The 24889-nt window shown below is 42.3% G+C and overlaps 1 protein-coding gene across 6 annotated transcripts in view; it reads right to left on the bottom strand.

Moving 5' to 3' along the window:
* Positions 1 to 24889, bottom strand: part of SETDB2 (SET domain bifurcated histone lysine methyltransferase 2) — a 97396-nt gene that overhangs the window by 68581 nt on the left and 3926 nt on the right. For 3 of the 6 annotated variants that reach the window (XM_062194215.1, XM_062194218.1, XM_062194216.1), the window contains 5 exons: positions 19336 to 19703; positions 13635 to 13760; positions 10561 to 10626; positions 4629 to 4850; positions 2234 to 2330 (listed from right to left, as the gene is read on the bottom strand). In XM_062194215.1, the coding sequence (XP_062050199.1) occupies positions 2234 to 2330; positions 4629 to 4850; positions 10561 to 10626; positions 13635 to 13760; positions 19336 to 19351 (527 nt within the window). In that variant the 5' untranslated portion in view covers positions 19352 to 19703. The remainder of the gene's footprint in view (positions 1 to 2233; positions 2331 to 4628; positions 4851 to 10560; positions 10627 to 13634; positions 13761 to 19335; positions 19704 to 24889) is intronic. The other 3 variants (XM_062194219.1, XM_062194221.1, XM_062194217.1) reach the window with 2 other exon arrangements.

The raw sequence follows: 24889 nt of genomic DNA, 5'->3' as shown, positions 1-24889 counted from the left end.
AATGGCTAGAGCTGGGCTGATCTGAAGCCAGGAGCCAGGAGCTTCTTCCTGGTCTTCCAAAAGGGGTGCAGGGGCCCATGGCCTTGGGCCATCTTCTACTGCTTTCCCAGGCCATAGCAGAGAGCGGAATCAGAAGTGGAGCAGCTGGGAATCGAACCGGTGCCTAAATGGGATGCCAGAACTGCAGGCAGCAGCTTTACCCACTATGCCACAGTGCTGGCCCCCCATTAATTCTTTATACCAGTACAACACTGCTTTTTGTAAGTTGAAGGAAAATTTTGGTGTTTCTCAGGACAACTCCTTTATTACCTTTTTTCCTTTTAAACATGGTCTGTGTGCTTTATCTTTTTGAGAGTAATTTGTAATAGCTTCTTGAGTTGAAAAATCCAAGTGATGGGATATATGGAATTAAATGAAATCTGTTATTTAGGGGAAGAATTTATCTTTTTATAATATTCAGTCTTCCCATCCAGGAACATGATTAAGTTTATTCATTAAATCTTTAGTTTTGACATGTATATGATTTCCTGTGATTGTTCTATTTTTAAATTTTTGAATACTGCGTATAGGGATTTTATCGCAATTTTCTAATAGTATGGACTTTTTTTTTCTTTTTTAAAGATTTATTTATTTATTTGAAAGGCAGAGTTACAGAGAGGCAGACGCAGGGAGGGAGGGAGGGAGAGAGGGAGAGAGAGAGAGAGAGGTCTTCCATCCACTGGTTCACTCCCCAGATGGCCACAATGGCTGGAGCTATACCAATCTAAAGCCAAGAGCCAGGAGTTTCTTTTGGGTCTCCCACCTGGGTGCAGGAGTCCAAGTACTTCGGCCATCCTCCATTGCTTTCCCAAGCCATTGAGCAGGGAGCTGGATCAGAAATGTGAGCAGCCGGGGGACTGGAACTGGCGCCCATATATAATGCTGATGCTGCAGTCAGAGATTTAATCTACTACACCACAGCACTCGCCCCTCAAAAGAAATACTTTTAAGGTTTCATCAGAGGCCGGCGCTGGGGCGTAGAGGGTTAAAGCCCTGGCCTGAAGCGCCAGCATCCCATATGGGTGCTGGTTCTAGTCCCAGCTGCTCCTCTTCTGATTCAGCTCTCTGCTATGGCTTGGGAGGGCAGTAGAGGATGGCCCAACTCCTTGGGCCCTGTACCCACGTGGGAGATCCAGAAGAAGCTCGTAGCACCTGGCTTCAGATTACGCAGCTCCAGCCGTTGCAGCCATCTGGAGAGTGAACCAGCAGATAGACGACCCGCCCCCAACCCTGTGTAACTCTGACCTTCAAATAAATCTTTTTAAAAAAAAGATATTATAAGGCCGGCGCTGTGGCTTAACAGGCTAATCCTCCGCCTTGCGGCGCCAGCACACCGGGTTCTAGTCCCGGTCGGGGCGCCGGATTCTATCCCGGTTGCCCCTCTTCCAGGCCAGCTCTCTGCTATGGCCCGGGAGTGCAGTGGAGGATGGCCCAAGTCCTTGGGCCCTGCACCCATATGGGAGACCAGGAGAAGCACCTGCTCCTGGCTTCGGATCAGCGAGATGCGCTGGCCGCAGCGGCCATTGGAGGGTGAACCAACGGCAAAAAGGAAGACCTTTCTCTCTGTCTCTCTCTCTCACTATCCACTCTGCCTGTCAAAATACTTTCAGAAAACTTCCCTTTAATTTGTAGTTGAAGGGTCTGACAGAGGCATTTCTTAATAAATCTAACAAAACACTAAATGTCAGAATCTCAGATTCTCTCTTAACATGATTTTCTCTTATACTGAACACCTTTACACAGACACATGGTAATCAGAGAAAGGGAAGGGCAGAAAAAATTTAGCCTGAAATAGTCTCACAAACTTTCTAACACTACTTTAGAGCTGTTTATGCATTTTAAAAACTGAAGTAATACTGAAATATTTTTGACCCTTTTAAAAAAGTACTCCAAATAATCAGTTATTTGAAAAAAAAACAGACAACTTGGTAATTTCAGTCTATTAATAGAATACACAGGTATCCTAAGCTAAATTGTATTAAAAAAAAAAAACTTGACTATGTTGGAATATTAACAAATAAATAAGCTACTAAGCACATGAAGCTTTATCTCACATAAAATCCTAAATTTACAACTTATAAAAGCTTCAGTGGTAAAGATTCTATATTATGTTTTATCTATTCTAATACCAGGTTGCTTAAAAAATAGTAATCTCCAGGAGTAATGGCATTAACAACCTAATATATATACATACGGAAATGTACTGTCTTCAGGAAACGAGTTTTCACAGGATGTAGAGGGAAATGATCGTGATTTGTTTTCCTTTTCATTCTCAGTCACAGGTATATGACCTACATGGAAGAAATAACAAATATGAGCAACAAATACACCAGGTTAAGTCATTCATTACAATATGCAAATAGTATCTTCATGACTAGAGAAGTTCCTCATATAGAGCTTTACATTTCTTTTCTTTTCTTTCTTTTTTTTTTTTTTTTTAACAGGCAGAGTGGATAGTGAGAGCGAGACAGAGAGAAAGGTCTTCCTTTTTGCCGTTGGTTCACCCTCCAATGGCCGCTGCGGCCGGCGCATCTCACTGATCCGAAGCCAGGAGCCAGGTGCTTCTCCTGGTCTCCCATGCGGGTGCAGGGCCCAAACACTTGGGCCATCCTCCACTGCACTCCCGGGCCATAGCAGAGAGCTGGCCTGGAAGAGGGGCAACTGGGATAGAATCCGGTGCCCCAACCGGGACTAGAACCCGGTGTGCCGGCGCCGCAAGGCGGAGGATTAGCCTGTTAAGCCACGGCGCCGGCTGAGCTTTACATTTCAAGACTGAGACAAAAGATTCGGTATCAGAATCTTAATAAAACATTAAGAAAATGATGGGGAGGGCATTTGGCCACCCTGGCTCTTGTGCTTGCATCCTACATTGCAGCGCCTATGTTTAATGCCCAGCTTTGCTTCTGACTCTAGCTCCCAGCTAATGCAGAACTTGGGAGGCAGTGGCAATAGTGCCAGTGTCTGGGTTTCTGCTACCCACACTGGAAACACGGATTGAGTTTTCAGCTCCAGCTCTGGCCTCAGCCCAGCCCTGGCTGTCATGAGTATCTGGGGAGTAAGTCAGTAGCTCATTCCATCCCTCTCTCCATTTCTCAAATAAGTACATTTTTTAAAATTAAAAAAATGAGGGGCCTGCATTGTGATGTACTGGGTAGAGTTGCTGCCTCCAACACCGGCATCCCATATGGGCACCAGCTGATATCCTGGCTGCTCCACTCTCAATCCAGCTCCCTGCTAATGGCCTAGGAAAAGCCATGGAAGATAGCCCAAGTGCCTGGTGCCCCGACACCCATATGGGAGACCAGGATGTAGTTCTTGGTTCTTGGCTTTGGCCTGGCCCAGCCCTGGCCATTGCAGCCATTTGGGGAGTGAAACAGCAGATGGAAGATCTTTTTCTCTCCATCTCCGTAACTCTACCTTTCAAATAAATAAATAAATCTTTTTTAAAAAAGAATCTTTTCTTGGGGTGGATCTTTGGGTCAGTGGTTGAATCACTGAGTGAGATGCCTGCATCCCATATCAGAGTGCCTGGTTCAAGTTCTGGACTTCTCCACTTCCGATCCAGCTTTCTTCTAATGTGCACCCTGGGAGGCAGAAGATGGTCAAGAAACTTGGCCCCTGCCACCCATGTGGGAGACCTGGATGCGTTCCAGCCTCCTGGTTGTGGCCTGGCCCTACCCTGGCTATTGTGAGTATTTAGGAAATGAATCAGTGAATGGAAGATCTGTCCGTCTTTCTGCTTCTATCCACTTTTCAATTAGAATGAAAAAACAAAAGTTAAAATTAAAAAAAAAAACAAAACAAACAACAACACCCTGACTTTTCTTAAAGTGCTTACTTTGTTTAATGTACTGACAGACGTTCAGAAAAGACAAAACAAAACTGTGATACTTATCCTGCCTTATACTATTATCTTGGTGTTAAAGAGAAATAGAATAGAATAGGATAGGAATAGAATAGAATAGGAACCACTGCAATGGGATTTTACAGTGAAGTAGGAGGTTGGGCACAATCGTGAATATAGCACAGACAGGTGGGAATTTATAGCCAAGGAGTAGGATGAGGTGTCAGTGGATGAAAAATTACCAATATCAGGTAAGAGGGATTCTGGCTAAGCCAACCTTACAGAATTCTTGCAGAAGACAGGCCAGGCCAGGTCAGGGTGATCAGACACCACCTGGGGATGGCAGAGGATGAGGAATCCAGTCACATTTTGAAGGTGATCAGATATAGAGGTGGGGGCGGGCAAAGGAAATGGTTCTGGAGTCTGACTAAAGTTTGGTCCAGCAAAGTTCCTTAGTGCAAACCAGAATATCTTGCTAAAAACAACAATAAAAAATTCCAGGAAATAAAAGAATATTTTAAGCTACAACCCAAGACTGCTTCTTGACTAACTGGAAAGCAAACATTCTTCTTTAATTATCCAGTTAAAGGAAGATCTAAAATACGACAGTTGGAGAATACTGTAGTAACTGATAGGCAATTAAGTTTTACAAATGAAGAATTCCTTTTCCCAGCTAATTTTTTTGCATGAATCATATAAATCTGCATTAACAAATACAAAGAAAACAAATGTCAATAATACTTACAAATCAGATTTAGTGGGGCCAATGTGGTAGCATAGCAGGTAAAGTTGCTTCCTGTGATGCCAGTTCGTGTCCCAGCTGTTCCTCTTCCAATCCAGCTTCCTACTAAAGGCCTAGGAAAAGCAGTGGAAGATGGTCCAAGTGTTTGGGCCTCTGCCACCCATGTGGGACACACTGATGAAGCTCCCAGCTTTGGCCTGTCCCAGTCCTGTCCATTGTAGCCATCTAGGGAGTGAACAAGCAGATAGAAGATCTTTCTTTTCCTGTCTTTTCCTGTCTTATTCTCTCTTTCAATAAATTAAAATTTTTTAAAAAGTAAGATTTAGCGAAAAACACGCAGATGTAAAATTAATCACCAGATAAGTGAGGAAGGGAAATAATTCCTCTCAAGAAAACAGTATCCAATCTTTGGTATGGGGATACAGCAAACATTTAGTAAGCAAGGACAATAGCTTGAAAAGTCCAGGCTGAATCCAGATTTTTTTTTTCCCCAAAGACCTTATTTATTTGAGAGGCAGAGTTAAAGAGAGAGGGAGAGCTAGAGAGAGAGGTCTTCCATCCACTGGTTCACTCCCCAAATGCTGCAACAGCTGGGGCTGAACCAATTCGAAGCTAGGAACCAGGAGCTTCTACTGGGTCTCCCATATGAATGCAGGGGCCCAAGCACTTAGGCCATCCTCTACTGCTCTCCCAGGCCATCAGCTGAGAGCAGGATCAGAAGAGGAGCAACCAGAACAGGAACCAGCACCCATATGGGATGTCAGTGTTGTAGGTGGAGGCTTAGCCTACTATGCCACAGCACTAGCCCCCAGATGGTTTCTTCTTCTTCTTCTTCTTCTTCTTTTTTTTTTTTTTTTTTTGGACAGGCAGAGTTAGACAATGAGAGAGAGACAGAGAGAAAGGTCTTCCTTCCGTTGGTTCATCCCCCAAGTGGCCGCTACAGCCAGCGCACTGCGCCAATCCGAAGCCAGGAGCTGCTTCCTCCTGGTCTCCCATGCAGGTGCAGGGCCCAAGCACTTGGGCCATCCTCCACTGCCTTCCTGGGCCATAGCAGAGAGCTGGACTGGAAGAGGAGCAACCAGGACTAGAACCCAGTGCCCATATGGGATGCCAGCGGAGGATTAACCAAGTGAGCCATGGCGCCAGCCCAGATGGCTTCTTTTGACCTCAACACCAATTCCTTTTGTTTCACTCATTTTTTAATGGAATGTCGGTGCTGCAAGCCATGGCTTTACCCGCTATGCCAGCCCCAATCTCTAAATATTTATTTATTTATTTATTTTAAGATTGATTTATTTATTTGAAAGGCAGAGTTAGAGAGAGAGAGAGAGAGAGAGATCTTCCAATCGCTGGTTCAATCCCTAAATGGCCACAACAGCCAGGACTGGGACAGGCAGAAGTCAGGACCCAGGAGTTTCTTCCAGGTCTCCCATGTGGGTACAGTGGCCCAAACACTTGGGGCTTCCTCCACTGCTTTCCCAGGAGCATTGGAAGGGAGCTGGATCAAAAGTGGAATAGCTGGGACTCAAATTGGTGGCCATATGGGATACCGGTGCTTCAGGCAGTGGCTTTAACCCATTGAGCCACAGCACCAGCCCCTCAATATTATTTTTAAAATAAATGCTACCATGAACTTAATTACTAGAAAAAAAATTTTTTTTTTTGACAGGCAGAGTTTAGACAGAGAGAGAGGTCGACGTCGTGGCCCAATAGGCTAATCCTCCGCCTGCGGCGCTGGCACACAGGGTTCTAGTCCCAGTTGGGGCGCCGGATTCTGTCCTGGTTGCCCCTCTTCCAGGCCAGCTCTCTGCTGTGGCCCAGGAGTGCAGTGGAGGATGGCCCAAGTGCTTGGGCCCTGCACCCCATGGGAGATCAGGAGAAGCAGCTGGCTCCCAGCGCGGTGTGCCGGCCTCAGCGGCCATTCGAGGGTGAACTAACGGCAAAAGGAAGACCTTTCGCTCTCTCTCTCTCACTGTCCACTCTGCCTGTAAAATAAATAAATAAATAAACAGACACAGAGAGAGAGACAGAGTGAAAGGTCTTCCTTTCTGTTGGTTCACTCCCCAAATGGCCACTACAGCTGGTGCACTGTGGCCGGTGCGCTGCGCTGATCCGAAGCCAGGAGCTAGGTGCTTCCTCCTGGTCTCCCATGCGGGTGCAGGGCCCAAACACTTGGGCCATCCTCTACTGCCTTCCCGGGCCACAGCAGAGAGCTGGACTGGAAGAGGAGCAACCAGGACAGAATCCAGTGCCCTGACCAGGACTAGAACCCAGGGTGCCAGCGCCACAGGCGGAGGATTAGCCTATTGAGCCGCAGTGCCGGCCTATCTGTGTATTTATCCCTTTAGTCAACGATCCTTTCAACCATACAAATCTACATAATTATTTCAGAATGTTGCTCAGTAATTCTTTTTCTTTTAAAGTTTCATTTATTTTTATTTATTTGAAGGACAGAATGGGGGGGGGGAGGGAGAAACAGAGATCTCTGTATCTGCTGGTTCTCTGCCCAAATGTCCACAATAGGCAGATCTGAGCCAAGCCAAAGCCAGGAGCCAGGAACTCCATCCAAGTTTCCTAGAGAACCAAGTTCTTGAGCCATCATTGGTTGCCTCCCAAAGTACGCATTAGCAGGAAGCTACTTAAAGATGCACAAGATGCATCTATTTATCTGTGTGGTTTTTTTTTTTTTTTTTTTTTGACAGGCGGAGTGGACAGTGAGAGAAAGAGACAGAGAGGAATGTCTCCCTTTTCTGTTGGTTCACCCCCCAGTGGCCCCTGCAGCTGGCATGCTGCAGCTGGCGCATAGCGCTGATCCGAAGCCAGGAGCTTCCCCTGGTCTCCCATGCGGGTACAGGGCCCAAGGACTTGGGCCATCCTCCACTGCACTCCCGGGCCACAGCAGAGAGCTGGACTGGAAGAGGAGCAACTGGGACAGAATCCGGCGCCCTGACCAGGACTAGAACCCAGGGTGCCAGTGCCGCAGGCGGAGGATTAGCCAAATGAGCCGCAGCGCTGGCCAATTACTAGACATTTTTTTTTTTTTTTTCAATTACTAGACATTTTTAATGCTTACACTCAGATTTGCCAACAATGTCAATTGTATAACTCTCCCCTATTACTTTCTTTAAAATATCTCTCCAAATCTGGCAAATAGGGTACTTTTGTGTTTATTAACTTGCTGCATTTCAGATAAACAAATTATAAAAACATGAAATCTTAATATTAAGCATTTCTGCTGATAAAATTATTGCTTTAAAAGACTCAAAGACTCAACTTACTCTTAATGGAAAATAAGTTGTTTTAGAAAGAAAAAAAAAAAACTGTTTAGCATGATTTTCTTGTTACCAGTTCTCACATTTAAAAGCCTCCCTTGCAATCCCTTAAGGGTGTGCTGTTTCTGTTTAGGTCCAGAATGTGCCACAGTGGTACAAGGACTACTTTGAGCAGAAGACACTTGAGAATCAACAAATGCAGAAAAAGCTTTCTCTGAACATCCCTTATCTGTCTAAAAAAACAGATCCTCCCAAAAAAGAACCAAACTGCCACAAATTGCCTCCCCCCAGAGAATTTCATCAAGCAGGAAAGATGTCTCTGAACATCCCTTATCTGTCTAAAAAAACAGATCCTCCCAAAAAAGAACCAAACTGCCACAAATTGCCTCCCCCCAGAGAATTTCATCAAGCAGGAAAGATGACTCTTATCACAGGAGAGCAGAAGTCAGCCCCATACAGATCCATCCTCTCTCCCACCTGTGCTCCGCAGGACCTATTTCTCTCTCCAAAGGCATCTGTGCTCCCAGAGCAGCTCTCTGACCCTCCCCTTCTCCTACTGAGATGCTCTAACAAGCTCTCAAATCTCACACTGCTGCTTTGGGTATTCACTTCTGTGTAGCTCCTGTGTATGTAAAATTAAAAGTTAATAAATTGGTATTCTTTTCTGTTATTCTGTCTTTTGTCAATTTAATTAATAGCCTCCATCCCCAGCCAATAAGATAGAGAAATGTTTTTCCTTCCTCTCTAATTCCAAGGGTACTGTGAAAGGGAACTCACCTGAACCCACTTCTAAACTATACTTGAGCTACTAAAATTGAGAATACCTTTGAATAACAAAGGTTTCTTTATAGACTGGTGATGCTATATTTTCAGAGATTTAAAAATCTATAGGCTGTAAATTATGATATTAAGACAAAATGAGTAAAATTTCTTGATAACATCCAACAGCATTAATTAAAATCCAGTAAATGTACTTCTTTAATACTTTAGCAAATTTGTGATAGACTAATACAATGAAATGGTGATTCTAATAAAAATCTTTTTTCCTTTTCTAGTCTTTGTACATAGACCACTATAAGAAATATATACTGGGTTTCTGCCCCAGTTTCCAACACAGGATTCCTAAATCTCTTGTAATCTCCTGAGTGATGGGGTGACAAGGACATTTTATGTTACATTTGGTCTTAATCCTAGCTTCCTGACACAAGAGCTTTTAAGACCCTTAGAGTCTCTGGAGTGACAAGTGTCTTCTGTATGCTAATAAGAAGACTGGTGACTGGGTTAGCTAGACCAAGGTCCAAACAGAGGGTTGGAATTTTTATTCCAAGGATGGAGTGGGGCAGGACGTCAAGTTAATCACAAGTGGCAACTCTTTATTTAGTGAACCCAACAAGTCTTTAACTATAATATAAATTAAAAGTGCTATCTTAGGCCGGTGCTGCAGCTCAATAGGCTAATCCTCCGCCTTATGGCACTGGCACACCGGGTTCTGGTCCTGGTCGGGGAGCCGGATTCTGTCCCGGTTGCCCCTCTTCCAGGCCAGCTCCCTGCTGTGGCACCGGCCACGGCGGCCATTGAAGGGTGAACCAACGGCAAAGGAAGACCTTTCTCTCTGTCTCTCTTTCATTGTCCACTCTGCCTGTCAAAAAAAAAAAAAAGTCCTATCTTAAAATATATATATATATTTCAAAAATGTATCAATGGCCACCAAGTTAATAAAAAATGTCCATGTAATGCGATCTCCATGTATCCTCTAAATGACAAAGCTAGAGAGTTTACAAGTTGTTGAACATATCCACCTGCTATGAGGTTGTAACCCTCAAACTCCAAGAGACAGAAACTCCTGCACTTATAAAGGCCCTTCAGAACCCCTGTACCTCTCTACCTGGCTGCTCCTTTGTGTCCTTTTTAATAGTCCTTATAATAAGCCTGCAAAAATAACTAAAGTACTTCCTGAGTTCTATCGGTCATTATACAAATTATCAAACTGGAAGAGGGGACTATGGGAATCCCTAGTTGGCAGCCAAGTTGGTTAACTAAAGGCACAGGGCTTGTGACTAGCATCTGAAGTAGGGGATAAGCTATGTGGGACTGATCCCTCACTTGGAGGCTCTGTACTAACTCTGGGAGGTAGGCGGCAGAACTGAACAAAATTACACAATGCTCAGTTTCCACAGAAAACTGGAAAATCACTTGGTGTAGAAACATTTCCTATCAGAAGTAGTGTGAATAGAGAAATAGTGTTTTTTCTTTTTATGTACATTATCTTTAATCCTTCTAAATTGAATTTATTTAAAATTTGTAAGATTAATGGTCTAAAAACATCTAAAACTGAAAAATATACCTTTCTAGTAGTGTTCTTCACAGAAAATGGGTTTATGGTAGTTTTTAGTCTCAGAATTCTATCTGCCCTCTTTACATCAGAAGACTTCTTGAAGAAAACACAAGTCTCCTTAGGAGACTTGGTAGGTGATACATTTCCTATCTCTGTAAGGACTGGGTTTTTCACTTAATAGAAGAAACTATAATTTATAGTGCTCAGCAATGTGGATCTTACATTTATTTTAAATTATATTTAATTGACCTGACACATTAAGGTTGGCCTGCTACCTGGCAAGCAAACACCACAGAATACTTTGGCTTGGGATTAAAAACATACATACCCTTTACCAATGTAAAATTGTTATTTAGAGTTGCTTCATTCACTAGGATCATTGCTTGGATGTATTCTGTTAAAGAAAGAAAAAACAGAATAAAAGCAATCAACATGACCATCACGTCAAACAATTTACATATTTTCTCTCATTTAATTTTTACAATTCCCTTGAGAGGGTCAGAGACTAAGCTATTTATTGCAGGTCATGCAGCTAAAAGTGGCAGGGGAAGATGAATCTAGATATATTTGACTCATGGAGGATTGAAAAGAAATATTAAATCTTTTGCAGAAATATCTAATAGATTAATGTCATAAAAATACCTAGTAAGTATAAGAAGAGTCTGGGGAAACTTTATTTTAAAACCATATGTCCTGGGGCAGCTGTTTGGCACAGTGGTTAAGTTGCTACTTGGGATGGCTGCATCCCATACCAGAGTGCCTGGTTTGAACCTCAGCTACTTTGCTTCCAATGCAGCTTGCTGCTAATGCACACCCTTGGAGGCAGCTGATGGTTCAGCTTAATCACCAGTGCTAACTTGAGTCCCTGTCCCTAACATGGAAGACCCATATGGAGTTCCTCACTCTCAAATTTCTGCTTGACAGGCATTTGGGGAATAAACCAGTGGATGAAGATCTGTTTCTATCTCTCTGCCTTTCAAATAAAATGAAAACAAACTTTAAATGCAAGTGAATTTTAAAATATTAAAACATATGTCCTAATGGACTGAAGGAGGGAGGTTTCCACATTTGTCTTATGTTTTTATGATCAATTAGAGTTAAAAAAAAAAAGCAAACTAAAAAGTTGGATGGTTGAATTGAGTATCTATGTAGAATATAAATTTTGTTTTGAGAAGAACAATGGGGCAAGTTCTGTTTAAAGCAGGCAAGATTGGCACTGTGGTGTAGTGGATCTCTAGTGAACTGGTAGCTGGTTCAAGTCTCAGCTGCTCCACTTCTGATCCAGCTCTCTGCTAATGTGCCTGGGAAAGCAGTAGAAGAAAACTCAGGTGCTTGGGTCCCTGCACCCACATGGGAGACCTGGAAGAAGCTCCTGGCTCTGGCTTTGGATCAACCCAGTTGTGGCCGTTGTGGCCATCTGGGGTGTGAACCAGCAGATGGAAAGTCTGTCTGTCTCTCTCTCTTTCTCTCTCCCTCTGTAACTCTGCCTTTCAAATCAATCAATCTTTAAAAAACACATATGTAGTTAAAAAAAAAAGCACACTTATTAAAAAAAATAAGGGGCAAGCGCTGTGGCTCACTTGGTTAATTCTCCTCCTGCAGCGCCAGCATCCCATATGGACGCCGAGTTCTAGTCCCAGTTGCTCCTCTTCCAGTCCAGCTCTCTGCTGTGGCCCGGGAAGGCAGTGGAGGATGGCCCAGGTGTTTTGGCTCCTGCACCCGCATGAGAGACCGGGAGGAGGCCTCTGGCTTCTGGCTTTGGATTGGCGCAGTGCCGGCCATGGTGGCCATTTGGGGGGTGAATCAACGGAAGGAAGACCTTTCTCTCTGTCTCTCTCTCTATCTATATCACTACCTGTCAAATAAATTAAAAAAAAAAGGCAGGTAAGATATGGTTTATGTACTGTTTTATGTGGGTGCTTCAAAGTTTGTGGAAGACGGAATTAAAGGATTTTTTATTTATTTATTTATTATTATTATTATTTTTTAAAGATTTATTTATTTATTTGAAGGTCAGAATTACACAGAGAGAGGAGAGGAAGAGAGAGCGAGAGAGAGATCTTTCATCCGATGGTTCACTCCCCAATTGGCCGCAACGGCCGGAACTGTGCCAGTCCGAAGCCAGGATCCAGGAGCTTCTTCTGGGTCTCCCACATGGGTGCAGGGGCCCAAGGACTTGGGCCATCCTCTACTGCCCTCCCAGGCCATAGCAGAGAGCTGGATCAGAAGAGGAGCAGCTGGGTCTTGAACTGGCGCCCATATGGGATGCCGGCGCTTCAGGCTAGGGCGTTAACCCACTGCACCACAGCGCCGGCCCCTTATTTATTTATTTTTTAAATTTTTTTTAATTTGACAGGTAGAGTTATAGAAAGTGAGAGAGAGAGACAGAAAGGTTTTCCTTCCGTTGGTTAACCCCCAAAATGGCCGCTACGGCCAGAACTACGCCGATCCGAAGCCAGGAGCCAGGTGCTTCCTCCTGGTCTCCCATGCGGGTGCAGGGTCCAAGCACTTGGGCCATCCTCCACTGCCCTCCAGGGCCACAGCAGAAAGCTAGACTGGAAGAGGAGCAACTGGGACTAGAACCCAGCGTCCATATGGGATGCTGGCACCACAGGCAGAGGATTAACCAAATGAGCCACGGTGCCGGCCCCTAAAGGATGTTTACAAAAGGATGTTTGCAATGTTTGAAATCCATGCATAGCTTTTTCATAGTATGCACTTTCCATGAACTTTCTAACGCCCCTAGTATCCCTACTACATATGCTGTCTCTCAATGATGACATAATTGATGATCTGGGCCCCTGCACCTGTGTGGGAGACCCAGAAGAAGCTCCTGGCTTCAGATCGGCGCAGCTCTGGCTGTTGCAGCCAACTGGGGAGTAACCAGCAGACGGAAAACCTCTCCTTCTCTCTGCCTCTCCATCTCTCTGTGTAATTCTTACTTTCAAATAAATAAATAAATCTTTTAAAAAAATTGACAATCTTTCTTTGTTATATTTTTCTATATGTACTGAATATTACATGCTGAGCAGGTGTTACTTTTTCAACATCTCTATCTTTGCGACATCCCTCCCACTAATGCAAAAAAGACATTAAGGATAAAGAAAAAAGATGGGGGGGGGGGGTAGGGTAAGGCAGCCAGATAGAAAAACATAGTTATTATTCATAATCATATTCACTTCTACAAAATGTCCATAGTATGGGTAAAACCTAATTTTCATAGACGCAGAACATATAAAACACACAATAAAAAACAAATAGAACTGATGTTACATTCTTGAAAAACAACATAAAAATGACCTGACTTTTTAAACTAACTGCAATATTTGAAAAAGAACTACACTGTATTGGCTGCAGGTAACATTCAGTATTAAATACACTGAAGTGTTTATCGTGTCATACCTTTATTTGTGGCAGACCCATCTTTGATCTTCTGTTTCAGTGACTGCAGCACATTCTGCACTTGTTCAAAAATGAAGTCTACTTTTCCATGATCTTCCAGCTCCATCCAGAAAGTTTTTGCATCACCTAAAATAATAACAATAGTCTAAGATTTTAACAGAAATAGATTGTAATATCCCCAAGGCATATGTTACTGAAAAATCAACTTGGTTTCTAAATAAAGTCAAGATTCAGTAGATCTATCACCTTCCTCTGAGGCAAAACATTTTCGTCGTTTTGCCTAATAAAGAACTAGAAGCAATGAATATGACCTAAGTTCTGCTAATTTAAAAAATATATTGAGAGGCCAGTGTTGTGGTGCAGTTGGTTAAGTTACCACCTGTGCTGCCAGCACGCCATTTGAGCACTGGCTGGAGTCCCTACTCCTCCATTTCTGATCCAGCTCCCTGCTAATACACCCAGGAAAGCAGCAGAAGTTGGCCCAAGTCCATGTGCCCCTGTATCCATATAGGAGACCTGGATGGAGTTCCAGGCTCCTGGCTTCAGCCTGGACCAGCCCTGGCTGTTGCAGCAATTCAAAATGTGAACCAGGGGTTAACGATCTTTCTCTGTCTCTCCCTCTAAATCTGCCTTTCAAATAAATAAATAAATCTTTTAAAAATAAATAATAAATTGAAAACTTTGACATTATTTCTCAACTGGAAAACAAAGGAAACATCTCCACTTTGGAGTAGTAATGGTGTATGTGTGTGTGTGTGTGTGTGTGTATATATATATATATATGAAAATATACATGTATTTTTAAAGTTTTAGAGAATATTAGCTCTACTGAGTATAGAGGTAGATGGTTTCACAATGAACTATCTCAATCACTGTTGAAATAACTGTCCAAGAAACTGGTTTTTTTTTAAAGATTTATTTTATTTGAAAGGCAGTTACAGAGAGTGAGAGTGAGAGAGTGAGAGTGAGAGTGAGAGTGAGAGAGAGAGAGAAAGAGAGAGATAGGTTCACTCCCCAATTGGCTGCAATGGCCAGAGCTGTGCCGATCTGAAACCAGGAGACAGGAACGTGGGTACAGGGGCAAAAAAAAATTGGGCCATCTTCTACTGCTTTCCCAGGCCACAGTAGAGAGCTGGATCAGAAGTGGAGCAGCTGGGATTCAAACCAGCACCCAGATGGGATGCCAGCAATGTAGAACAGTGACTTTACCCGCTCTGCCACAGTACTAGTCCCCAAACTGCTTTTTAAAGCATGTTTTAACTTAATCACAAAGCAAAAGAATGTTTAAGATTTTTAACAGATAAAGTTTATATAAATGATGTTAAGAAAAAAGGGGCACGGAACAGAAAGGAGGCAGGGTATCAAATTTATTCAGAGAAAATAAATCCACAGAAGTGGGTGACCAACTGCAAGTGTGCAGAGGGCCTAGGCCCCACCGGGCTGGGTCTTTTTATATCTTAGGTGGGCTGGGGGTGGGTGTGGGAGTCAGTAGGTGTAGGTGTGCTTCTCCATACAGGTTATTCAAGTTTGGCCCACTAGCTTCCAAACCGGGGGAAGAATGCAGGGAAGGGGGTGGGGAACAATACAGGGTGTGAGACTGAACTGGTCTCTTGAAAGAAGGCAGGGGTAACAAGAATAAAATGGCTGAGGCTTATGTCCTTATTCCATCAAATGACTCAATGTTTATGATACCCAGAAAGCTAACACTATTTAATCAAAATTTTCCTAGAGAAATAATCCTTTCAAAATTTAAAACAGAAATATAAGAAAGGCAATTAGAAGAAACTGACAAAAAGCTAGATATCACACTTATACCATATTTAAAAGTAACAAAAATATCCAAAATAGTTGCCATTTATAAAGATCACTTGTGAAGCCCTTGTGCATTAATGAACAGAGAGCCTGGTTCATCAAAAATATATTTTTCTTAATAAAAAATAAACCCAGAACCTCCAACTTTGGCAAGGGAGGGCAAATGTTCACAGGGAAAGAGGCTTATATCCCAAAGGGGATCTCTGGGTAATTAGGGCTGCTGCTACCTCAGCAGCCTCAGGAGAGGTGCTGTTTCCCTGTTAACACTGAGACATCAGCGCCCTGCACAAGATGAAGACTACTTCTAAATCCCCACAGTACAGCTCAGACAAGATTTCAACATTCACAACAAAGGCAACATGAGTGGACAAAAGGGATGCGCAATGGTACTGCAGAGGCAGGCAGGGGCCAGGACATGGAGTGCTTGTGGGCCACAGTTACCAACTTCACTGCCTATGGTAGGCTATTCAGAGGTCGAAACATCTTAAGATGTGATTAGCTATGTTTTGCAGAAAGGTAACTCAAGCAGTAGCAGAAATGAAGAATGATTTCTATCTTTCCACCTTAGGTTACAATAATAATAATAATAATAATAATATTCATTGAGTATGGAACAAATGTAGAAGGACAGGTGGAAAATTCAAGTAGAAAGATGTGCATGGAGAAAACTGGATACATGGGCTTCAGAGTAAGATCTAGTCCAGAAATACAAAATTTGGAGTAAACAGCACATAAATGTTTGCTGAAGCAAAAGGATAGATGAAACTCCTTAGGGAAAATGTACAGAAGAAAGGGTTTTCTGTAGAACATCAATGTAAGAGATCAACAAAAAGAAAATAAACTATGGAGACTGAGAAAGTAAGGGGAAACCCAGGAGAGCAGAAAACTCTGGAGTCAAAGGAAAAACAGGAGTGAGTAACAAGCTAGGCTTTGTTCAGAGGTATTTGAGTTTGAATCCCAGGACTGTCACTTAATAACCATGTGACCCCATCTGTCAAAAGAAGAGTAACAGGAGCAGCTGCCTCATCAGCTGGTGGCACGTGGAAAGCATTACTGCATATAATTTAACAGGGAAGATAGTCTTGGGAAAATGGAGTCCATTTTTTAACTGTAGAATTTCAAAGATCATTCAGCTTAGTGGGGTAAAAATTCGTGAAGGAGAGATTTCCAAAGGTTCCTAAATCATTAAATTTTTCACTAACAGATAACCTACTAACAGAAACCACTGTTTGTACAAAACTACTGTTCAAACCACTGAATGGATTATGGTCACCATGTTTCCTAACATGGATATGCACCAGCATCCCATGCTAGAAATTTACCTTTATTACAGGTGGGCATCTAGATGGGAATGATTCTGAAAGTATTTTAAAACAGCTTTTGGGGGGCCAGCGCCATGGTGTAGTGGGTAAAGCCGCTGCCTGCAGTGCTGGCATCCAATATGGGAGCCAGTTGGAGTCCCAGCTGCTCCACTTCTGATCCAGCTCTCTGCTATAGCCTGGGAAAGCAGTAGAAGATGACCCAAGTCCTTGGGACCCTGCACCCATGTGAGAGACCCAGAAGAAGGTCCTGGCTCCTGGCTTCGGATCAGAACAGCTCTGGCCATTGCGGCCATCTGGGGAGTGAAGCAGTGGATAGAAGAGCTCTTTCTCTCTCTCTGTGTGTAACTCTTTCAAATAAATAAAATAAATCTTTTTAAAAATGGTATTTGTTCCTCTTGATCAAAGTTTTCTGTTTTCTTGCTATGGAAACCTTTAACCACAGTAAGATTAAGAAAAGAGGTAACAAATTTTCTGGTAAATGAAATTAACAGATCCAGTTTACAATGTCTGCACACAAGGAGACAACAAGTATCATAAGAACAAACATTTCAACTGTGGACTGTAGAGATGGTTACTACAATGCAAACAAATGATAAAAATTGCCCTAAAGAGCATGCAGAGTACTCACAAGAAACATCTGCTGAGACCTGAGGAGTGTCCCGACTGAGCTAGTAATCTGCCAGGTCAGTGTGACTTGGGTGAAGAGCACATGGTATCTGTTTTGTCTTAGTTATCTGGAGCAACCTTGTACAGTCCTTCATTCTTCATCTATAAATTCCTTATCTAGTGCCAGAAATGTTCTCTTTCTTAAAATTAATCACTAGCTTTCTTTTCAAACATCTGAAGATGTTTGCAAGCAATTACTTTATAAAAAACAATAATCCCCGAGGTGGCACTGTGGTGCAGCAGGTTAAGCTATTGCCTTTGATGCCAGCATCCCATATGGGTACCAGTTCAAGACATGGATGCTCTACTTTTTCTCTTTAAAAGATTTATTTATTTATTTGAAAGTTAGAGAGAGAAGAAGAGCCAGAGAGAGAGAGAGAGGTCTTCCACCTGCTGGCTGCAACAGCCGGAGCTACACCGATCTAAAGCCAGGAGCCAGGAGTTTCCTCTGGGTCTTCCCACATAGATGCAGTGGCCCAAGGACTTGGGTCATCTTCCGCTGCTTTCCCAGGCCATAGCAGAAAGCTGGATTGGAAGTGGAACAGCTGAGACTTGAACCAGCGCCCATATGGGATGCCAGCACTGCAGGCAGCGGCTTCACCTGCTATGCCACAGTGCTGGCCCCTGATTTCTTCTGATCTAGTTTCCTGCTAATGCAGCAGAGAAAGCAGTGGAAGATGGCCCAAATACCTGGGCCCCTGCACCCACATGTGATTCCTGAAAGAAGCTCTTGGCTCTTGCCTGGCCATCCCTGGCTTGTTGGAGCCTTTTGGGTAGTGAACCAGAAGATGGAAGATCTCTCTCTCTACAACTCTGCCTCTCCAAAGCTGTTGGACTTGTGTCTCCTGGGACAATATCATCTATATTTTGCCCTGAATAAACCTATGTCAACCTTTTTACAGTGCCTATTTCTGTGGAGACACCTGTAAGTTTCTTGCTCCTGATCTTTACTTATTTGTGCACTGTATCCATGCTCACACTTACAGTCTAATAATTCAGCGTATTTCACTTGATGGTATTTACAAGGAATGTAAGAGCAGGTATTTGAATTCAAAATTAATTCACTATACTAATATGCTGCTTCTTGCCTCCAGAAATGAAGAAAGTCATCTGAAATTATCCAGTCTGCCCAAACCTTTCTTACGTAGCTACATATGAGTACTTATTGCAGAATTACAATCATTTGCACAGGCATTACAATACAATGGCTATCTCAAGGAAAAGCTGTACCAGCGGTACCAGCTGATCTAACTTGCAAGCTAAAGTAGCTTTTTTTTTTTTTTTTTAAATAGAAAACCATTCTACTTAAAGGAGCAAATGATAAACTATGGTTTTTCAGACTTGGGTGTTTAGAATATATTTTCGTGGAACTAAACAAAATGAACTTGTCACTTGCAGGACAAAATCTGGGTCTCCTTTGTGGTTGGCCCCTGTCAAGAACTTGAGCCTTCACCTGCTGCCTCCCAGGGTGCACATTAGCTGGAAGCTGGAAGAGCAGGGAGAGCCAGGACTCACACCCGAGCACTCTGTTATAGGACACAAGCATCCCAAGAGGCATCTTCATTGCTAAGCCAACACCTGCTCCAAATCCTCACCTCTTAAATGTGGACTGGACATAGTGATTTACTTCTAAAAAGCAGAGAATGGGAGGGAAAAAAAAAAAAAAAAAAAACAGAAGAGAATCCTGGTAATACTACCTAGATCAGCCATGCCATCAAGCCCAATATCAACCCTGAGGAATCATTTGATAACATGTACTCTTGATATGATGTGATGGAAATGGCACTTCACCTCTGTGATCTCACTCCCCGGAATCCATAACTCCAGTATAATCATGAGAAACCCCAATAAAAGGGGATTCTCTAAAATACTAAAGTTTAATGACATATTCTTCAACCTACCATTTTTTTCTCCCATCTTCTGGCGCCGTCTATAAATTCTTCAAACTTAGGTTTCGCAAAGGACTGAATGATATAAATCAATTTGATTGGAGAATATAACTGGAATCCAACTGTGGTCTTTACCAAATCTAAAGTCCTCAGACAAAATCTTTCATTAAAACATCTTAAATCTAATATTCTTTGATACTTGAATTATCAAATAGAATCTATGGCTGCAGAAAAGTTCCAAAATGACCACTAATCCAATCAAAAGACAAATCCACACATCTTCATCAAGCTAATATTTATAGTAGCATCAGAGAACTGACAGTTTCTTTTTAAAAATAAAAACCAGCTCCATCTTTGGGTCCACAAATGCATGAAATCGTCTGTAAGGAAAATAAAAAATGTTGTATATTTATAAAGAACATATAAGGAAAAAAAGATATTATAATAGCTCTATCTTTTACACATAGTCTCAACCATTACAAAAATGCATGTTAACTGGAAAAAATGCATAAAATATCAAAAATAGGAAAATTACAAAGAAATTAAGAATCTCCTGTAATGCTATCAACCATATTTAGAACACATTTATTAACAGATTGATACTTTAAATTAGCAATTAAAGTATCCTCATCTTATAAATAGTTAGAATTTTGTAGGGGCTGGTGTTGTGGGTAAAACCACCACCTACAACGCCAGCATCCCATATGGGCACCAGTTTTTGTCTTGGCTGCTCCACTTCCAATCCAGCTCCCTACTGGAAAAGCAGTGGAAGAAGGCCCAGGTGTCTGGGCTTTTGCTACCCACATGGAAAACTCGAAAGAAGCTCCTCGCTCCTACCTTCCACCTAGCCCAGCCCCAGCTGTTGAGGTCAACTGAGGAGTGAATCAGTGGATGAAAGATCTTTCCCTTTAACATTTTCAAATAAACAAATAAATCTTAAAAAAACAAACCTTTCAAAATGGAGATATTAATGTTAAATACTTCACAGGTGGTTGTGAGAATAAGACTTAATCACTTAGAGTAATATCACACATACAAAAAATATTCAATAAATATTAGCAATTATTACTATTAATTTTTTGACTTCTTAAAACTTAAGATTTTCGTATAATTTTAATTACTTTTCATTAATGACATATTTTGCACTTTCCCCATCATTAATATTTTTATATGATTAAGTGGTTATATAATGTACTTTGGTTAATAATCCATACACGGGGCCAGTGCTATGAACTAGCAGGTAAAGCCCCCGCCTGCAGTGCTGGCATCCCATATGGGCGCCAGTTCGAGACCTGGCTGCTCCACTTCCGATCTAGCTCTGCTATGGCCTGGAAAAGCAGTGAAAGATGGCCCAAGTCCTTGGGCCCCTGCACCTGTGTGAGAGTCTTGGCGGAAGCTCCTAGCTCCGGATTGGCCCAGCTCCAGACATTACAGCCAACTGGGGAGTGAACCAGTGGATGGAAGACCTCTCTCTCTCTCTGCCTCTCCTTTTCTCTCTGTGTAACTCTGAATTTTAAAAGTTAATAAATCTTTAAAAAAAAAAAAACCCATACATGAGTGGGCATTTGACACAATGGCTAATCTACTGCTTGGGACACCTGCATCTTGTACTGTAGTGTCTGATTCAAGTCCTGGCTCCTCTACTTTCAATCCAGCCTCCTGTTAACGCACACCATTGGAGGAAGCAGGTGAAGGCTCAAGTACTTGGGTCCCTATCATCCAGGTGGGAGACCCAGACTGAGTTCTGGGCACCTGGCTTCTACCTAGCCCAGCCCTGGCTGTTGGGGACATTTGGGGACTGAACCAGCAAGTGGAAGATCTTTCTCTCTCTGCCTTTCAAATAAAATAGAAATAAATAACACAAAATTTAAATCCATATATTAATATACATTAAGGATAAATTTTAATACATTTTGAATTAATGTAAATAAACCCCTGTAATTAGACATTTACATTATTTTTAAATTACTATTTTTAGCATATATGCTGGAATAATTAATTATACTTTACGTGTAATATCTGATTATTTTCTTAGCATATATAGTCAGAGGTGGAATGGACCAAAAATTTTCATTATCAAAATGTTAACACATGGGAAATTCTTCTGCCACTTCCACACTAAATTCACAGACATATTAAAATATCTTTACAAGTATGTAGTCATAAAATTTAAAAACAAAATGTAGTCATGCTGAAAATAAAAAAGGGAACTCCCTGTGGGCCAAGCCTGTGAGGCTTCTCTGGGGGAAGGAAACAGATGAGAAGCTGCAGAAGTGATGTTAACTGCAATCACAACAGCAAGAGGGCTGGCAGGATAAACTGCACAGCCCAGAGTCCTCAAGCATCTGAAGGCTGCACCATGCAAGTGCCCTAGGAAGTCCCTAAACTGGTGGACATCTGTTCAAGAGCAGAAGTCAAGAGAGTACCCAAACGATAATTTTAAAACAAATGTTGTATTTAATATCCTCAAAGAGCTAATGCAGGAAACCTCATCCTTGAAATGACATCTAACTTTGAAAAATCACCAGTTAGAGGCACACAGACTCTGAAAGAAATAAGGAAGTACTTCATGAAGAAAAATGAAGCTAGAACAAAAGCACTGAGTCATAAAAAGCAACAGTTAGCAGATAAAAACACATTAATGCTAAATTAATGTGGACTAAACAAGGATTTCAGTAACAAAACAAAAATGTTAGAGAAGGAATCACCATGAGAGATGGTCTCTTGTGGAGGAAGACTGGAAGGCAATGTCTTGAGATGAGACAAAGTAAAGTAGAAGCATGCTAGATTCTTCAGGAGATACCAATACTGATTAAATTTAGAAATAAATTAAAGAACTGTATTGAAAATATAAAGGTAATATACTGAGAGCAAACAGAACAAAGAAATTTTGGAGTTAACCTCAATTAAAAAGAAACTGAAAAATAAGATACACAGAGAAGCATGGTAAATCAGATGACAAAAATGAGACCAAGCATGTAATGAATTACAGTAATGGTGGATGTGTCAACTCTTACCTAAAGGACAGACTCTCAGATTGGATTAAGCAAAATGCGCCAATGACATTTTAAAATGAGATTCAACCACATCACAAGGTTAAAGAAAGGTTAAAATGAAGGAGTGTGAAAAAAAAGACACATTAATAAATATAAGAAACATAAGGGTGGGCTGGCACTGTGGAAGTGCCAGCATCCCATATGGGTGCTGGTTTGAGCCCCAGATGTTCCACTGCCAAGCCAGCTCCCTGCTAATGCGCCTGGAAAGGCATTGGAGTATGGCCCAAGTCCTTTGGCCCCTGCACCCACATGAGAGACCTAGATGAAGCTCCTGGCTTCCACTTGGTCCAGCCCTGGCCACTGTGGCCATTTGGGAAGTGAACCAGTGAATGGAAGATCTCTCCCTGTCTCTTGTTCTCTCTCTGTAATTCTGACATTCAAATAAATACATAAATCTTAAAAAAAAAGAAACATTAACCAGAAATTTAATATGAAAACCAAAAGAGAAATATTTTACACTTGACAAAACAATTCACCCTGAAATCTATGAACTTCTATGTACAAATAATATCACTCTGAAATATATAAACAAGCTTGAAAGAAATAAGGCACAAGTTGAAAATTTTGGGGGAAAAGTAACAAAGGTGTCTTAGAAATTGACTTACAAATAGGCAAAAAATCAAAATGTAGGAGATTAAAATCACAAATAAATTAACAAGCTGTATTTTAACAAATGTATAAAATTCTGTACTCCAAAAAATATTTTTTCAGGGGAAACAACAATGAAAAGTAACCAAACTGGGTAACAGATCAAAAGACAAATTCCAAAACAATGTTCTTAGATCAAAGTCGCTGAATATAGCAAAAAATCAAAACAAACAACATTAATGAGTTAACTCCCTATGCAAACTACCATTGGAAGTTTAATGAATAAATTTCTAAAAAATTTGGGGTTACAGAGGAAATCAAAGTAGAAATTTAAAAATATTTAGAAATAGAGATCACTTGAAATGACACACATCAAAACCTGAAGGATTCTGCCACTCAGAGAAATAACCCGGCCTTCAATGGATAGTTTGTTAGAAAACTGAAATTACTGGAGCCAGGAAAAGATCAACAAATTAAATAACACAAGGAAGATATATCTATAGCTGTTGAAGAGATTTTTTTTTTTTTTTAATTTATTTAGACAGGCAGAGTGATAGTGAGAGAGAGAGAAAGGTCTTCCTTTTTGCTGTTGGTTCACCCTCCAATGGCCACCGTGGCCGGCGCATCTTGCTGATCCGAAGCCAGGAGCCAGGTGCTTCTCCTGGTCTCCCATGCAGGTGCAGGGCCCAAACACTTGGGCCATCCTCCACTGCCTTCCCAGGCCATAGCAGAGAGCTGGCCCGGAAGAGGGGCAACTGGGACAGAATCCGGCGCCCTAACCGGGACTAGAACCCGGTGTGCTGGCGCCGCAAGGTGGAGGATTAGCCTGTTAAGCTACGGCTCCGGCCATGTTGAAGAGATTTTTAAACATTTTAAGGTTCAAGCAATTTAAATCAATGAATTTGAAAGCACAGATAAACTGAAAAAAAATTTCAGAAAAATATAAACAAACAGGTTAAAGAAGTAAAATCTCAAGTAGATAAATAAATACAAAAAGAAATTTAAACTTAAAAAAGATTTTTTAATTCAACAAATATTTATTGAGTGTCTGTTGTGGGCAGATATTGTTCCGGGTGGCTGGGACACATCATAAGACAAAACTGAGCCCTGGCCTTATGGAGCTCCCAGTCTATCAGGTTACCCCTTCACTTGCACACGCTCTGGTCTGTGACCCTGGGCCAATTGCCACCTACCCCTGCATCTCTGCTAACAGCTGCCCAAGCAGACATAAGCAGTCCTGACACCCACCCCTAAACCCCCACCCAGATAGTAGAGAGGCCTGGAAGTTGATTTTTAATAAAAAAAAAAAGTACAATGGGGAGAGGGCAGAGAGGGCGGGTGCACTGTCTGGGGTGTAGTGACAGCACTGGGGAGGGCCTGGTTCTGTGGGTCCACAACAGAGTCCTCCAGGATGCACACAAGTGAGCAACACTGGCAATAAACAGTTGCTCTGCCCCGCAGGGCAATCTGTTAGTCTTGGTCAGGAGTAGACTCGACAGGAGCTTCTGGTCAGGGGTCACCTCCTGAGTGTACTTTGTCTTCCATCAAGACATGTTTGCCGCAGGGATTCAGGTATCGCTGCCAAAAGGCAGCAAATACTTGGTCCCAGGAACTTTGGAGCATGCTCTGGCCCAGGAAATTCTTCACCGTCATTCCAGCCGGGGCGGACTCAGCGCCTGCACAGCATCAGGGACGCAGAGACTGTGGGCATGAGGAGGCCGGGCCAGGGCTTGGCGCCTGCCAGCCAAGCTCGCGGCTCAGGTCAGTCACCTCTGCACTGCACCCTGGCCGCTGCTGCCACCATGAGGAGCTGGCCAGCTGTGAGCCACTTGGACTATAAAGATCTTATCAGGGCTGCAGGCCACACTTCACTCCCAGTATACGAGAAACGTAAGGTTTTATAGATGCACTGTACAAAACTT

The sequence above is a fragment of the Lepus europaeus genome, chromosome 6 (assembly GCF_033115175.1).
Source record: "Lepus europaeus isolate LE1 chromosome 6, mLepTim1.pri, whole genome shotgun sequence".
In the NCBI taxonomy this organism is placed as follows: Eukaryota; Metazoa; Chordata; class Mammalia; order Lagomorpha; family Leporidae; genus Lepus; species Lepus europaeus.
Note: the sequence above shows the minus strand (reverse complement) of the source record. Positions and strands in the feature narration are given on the sequence as shown.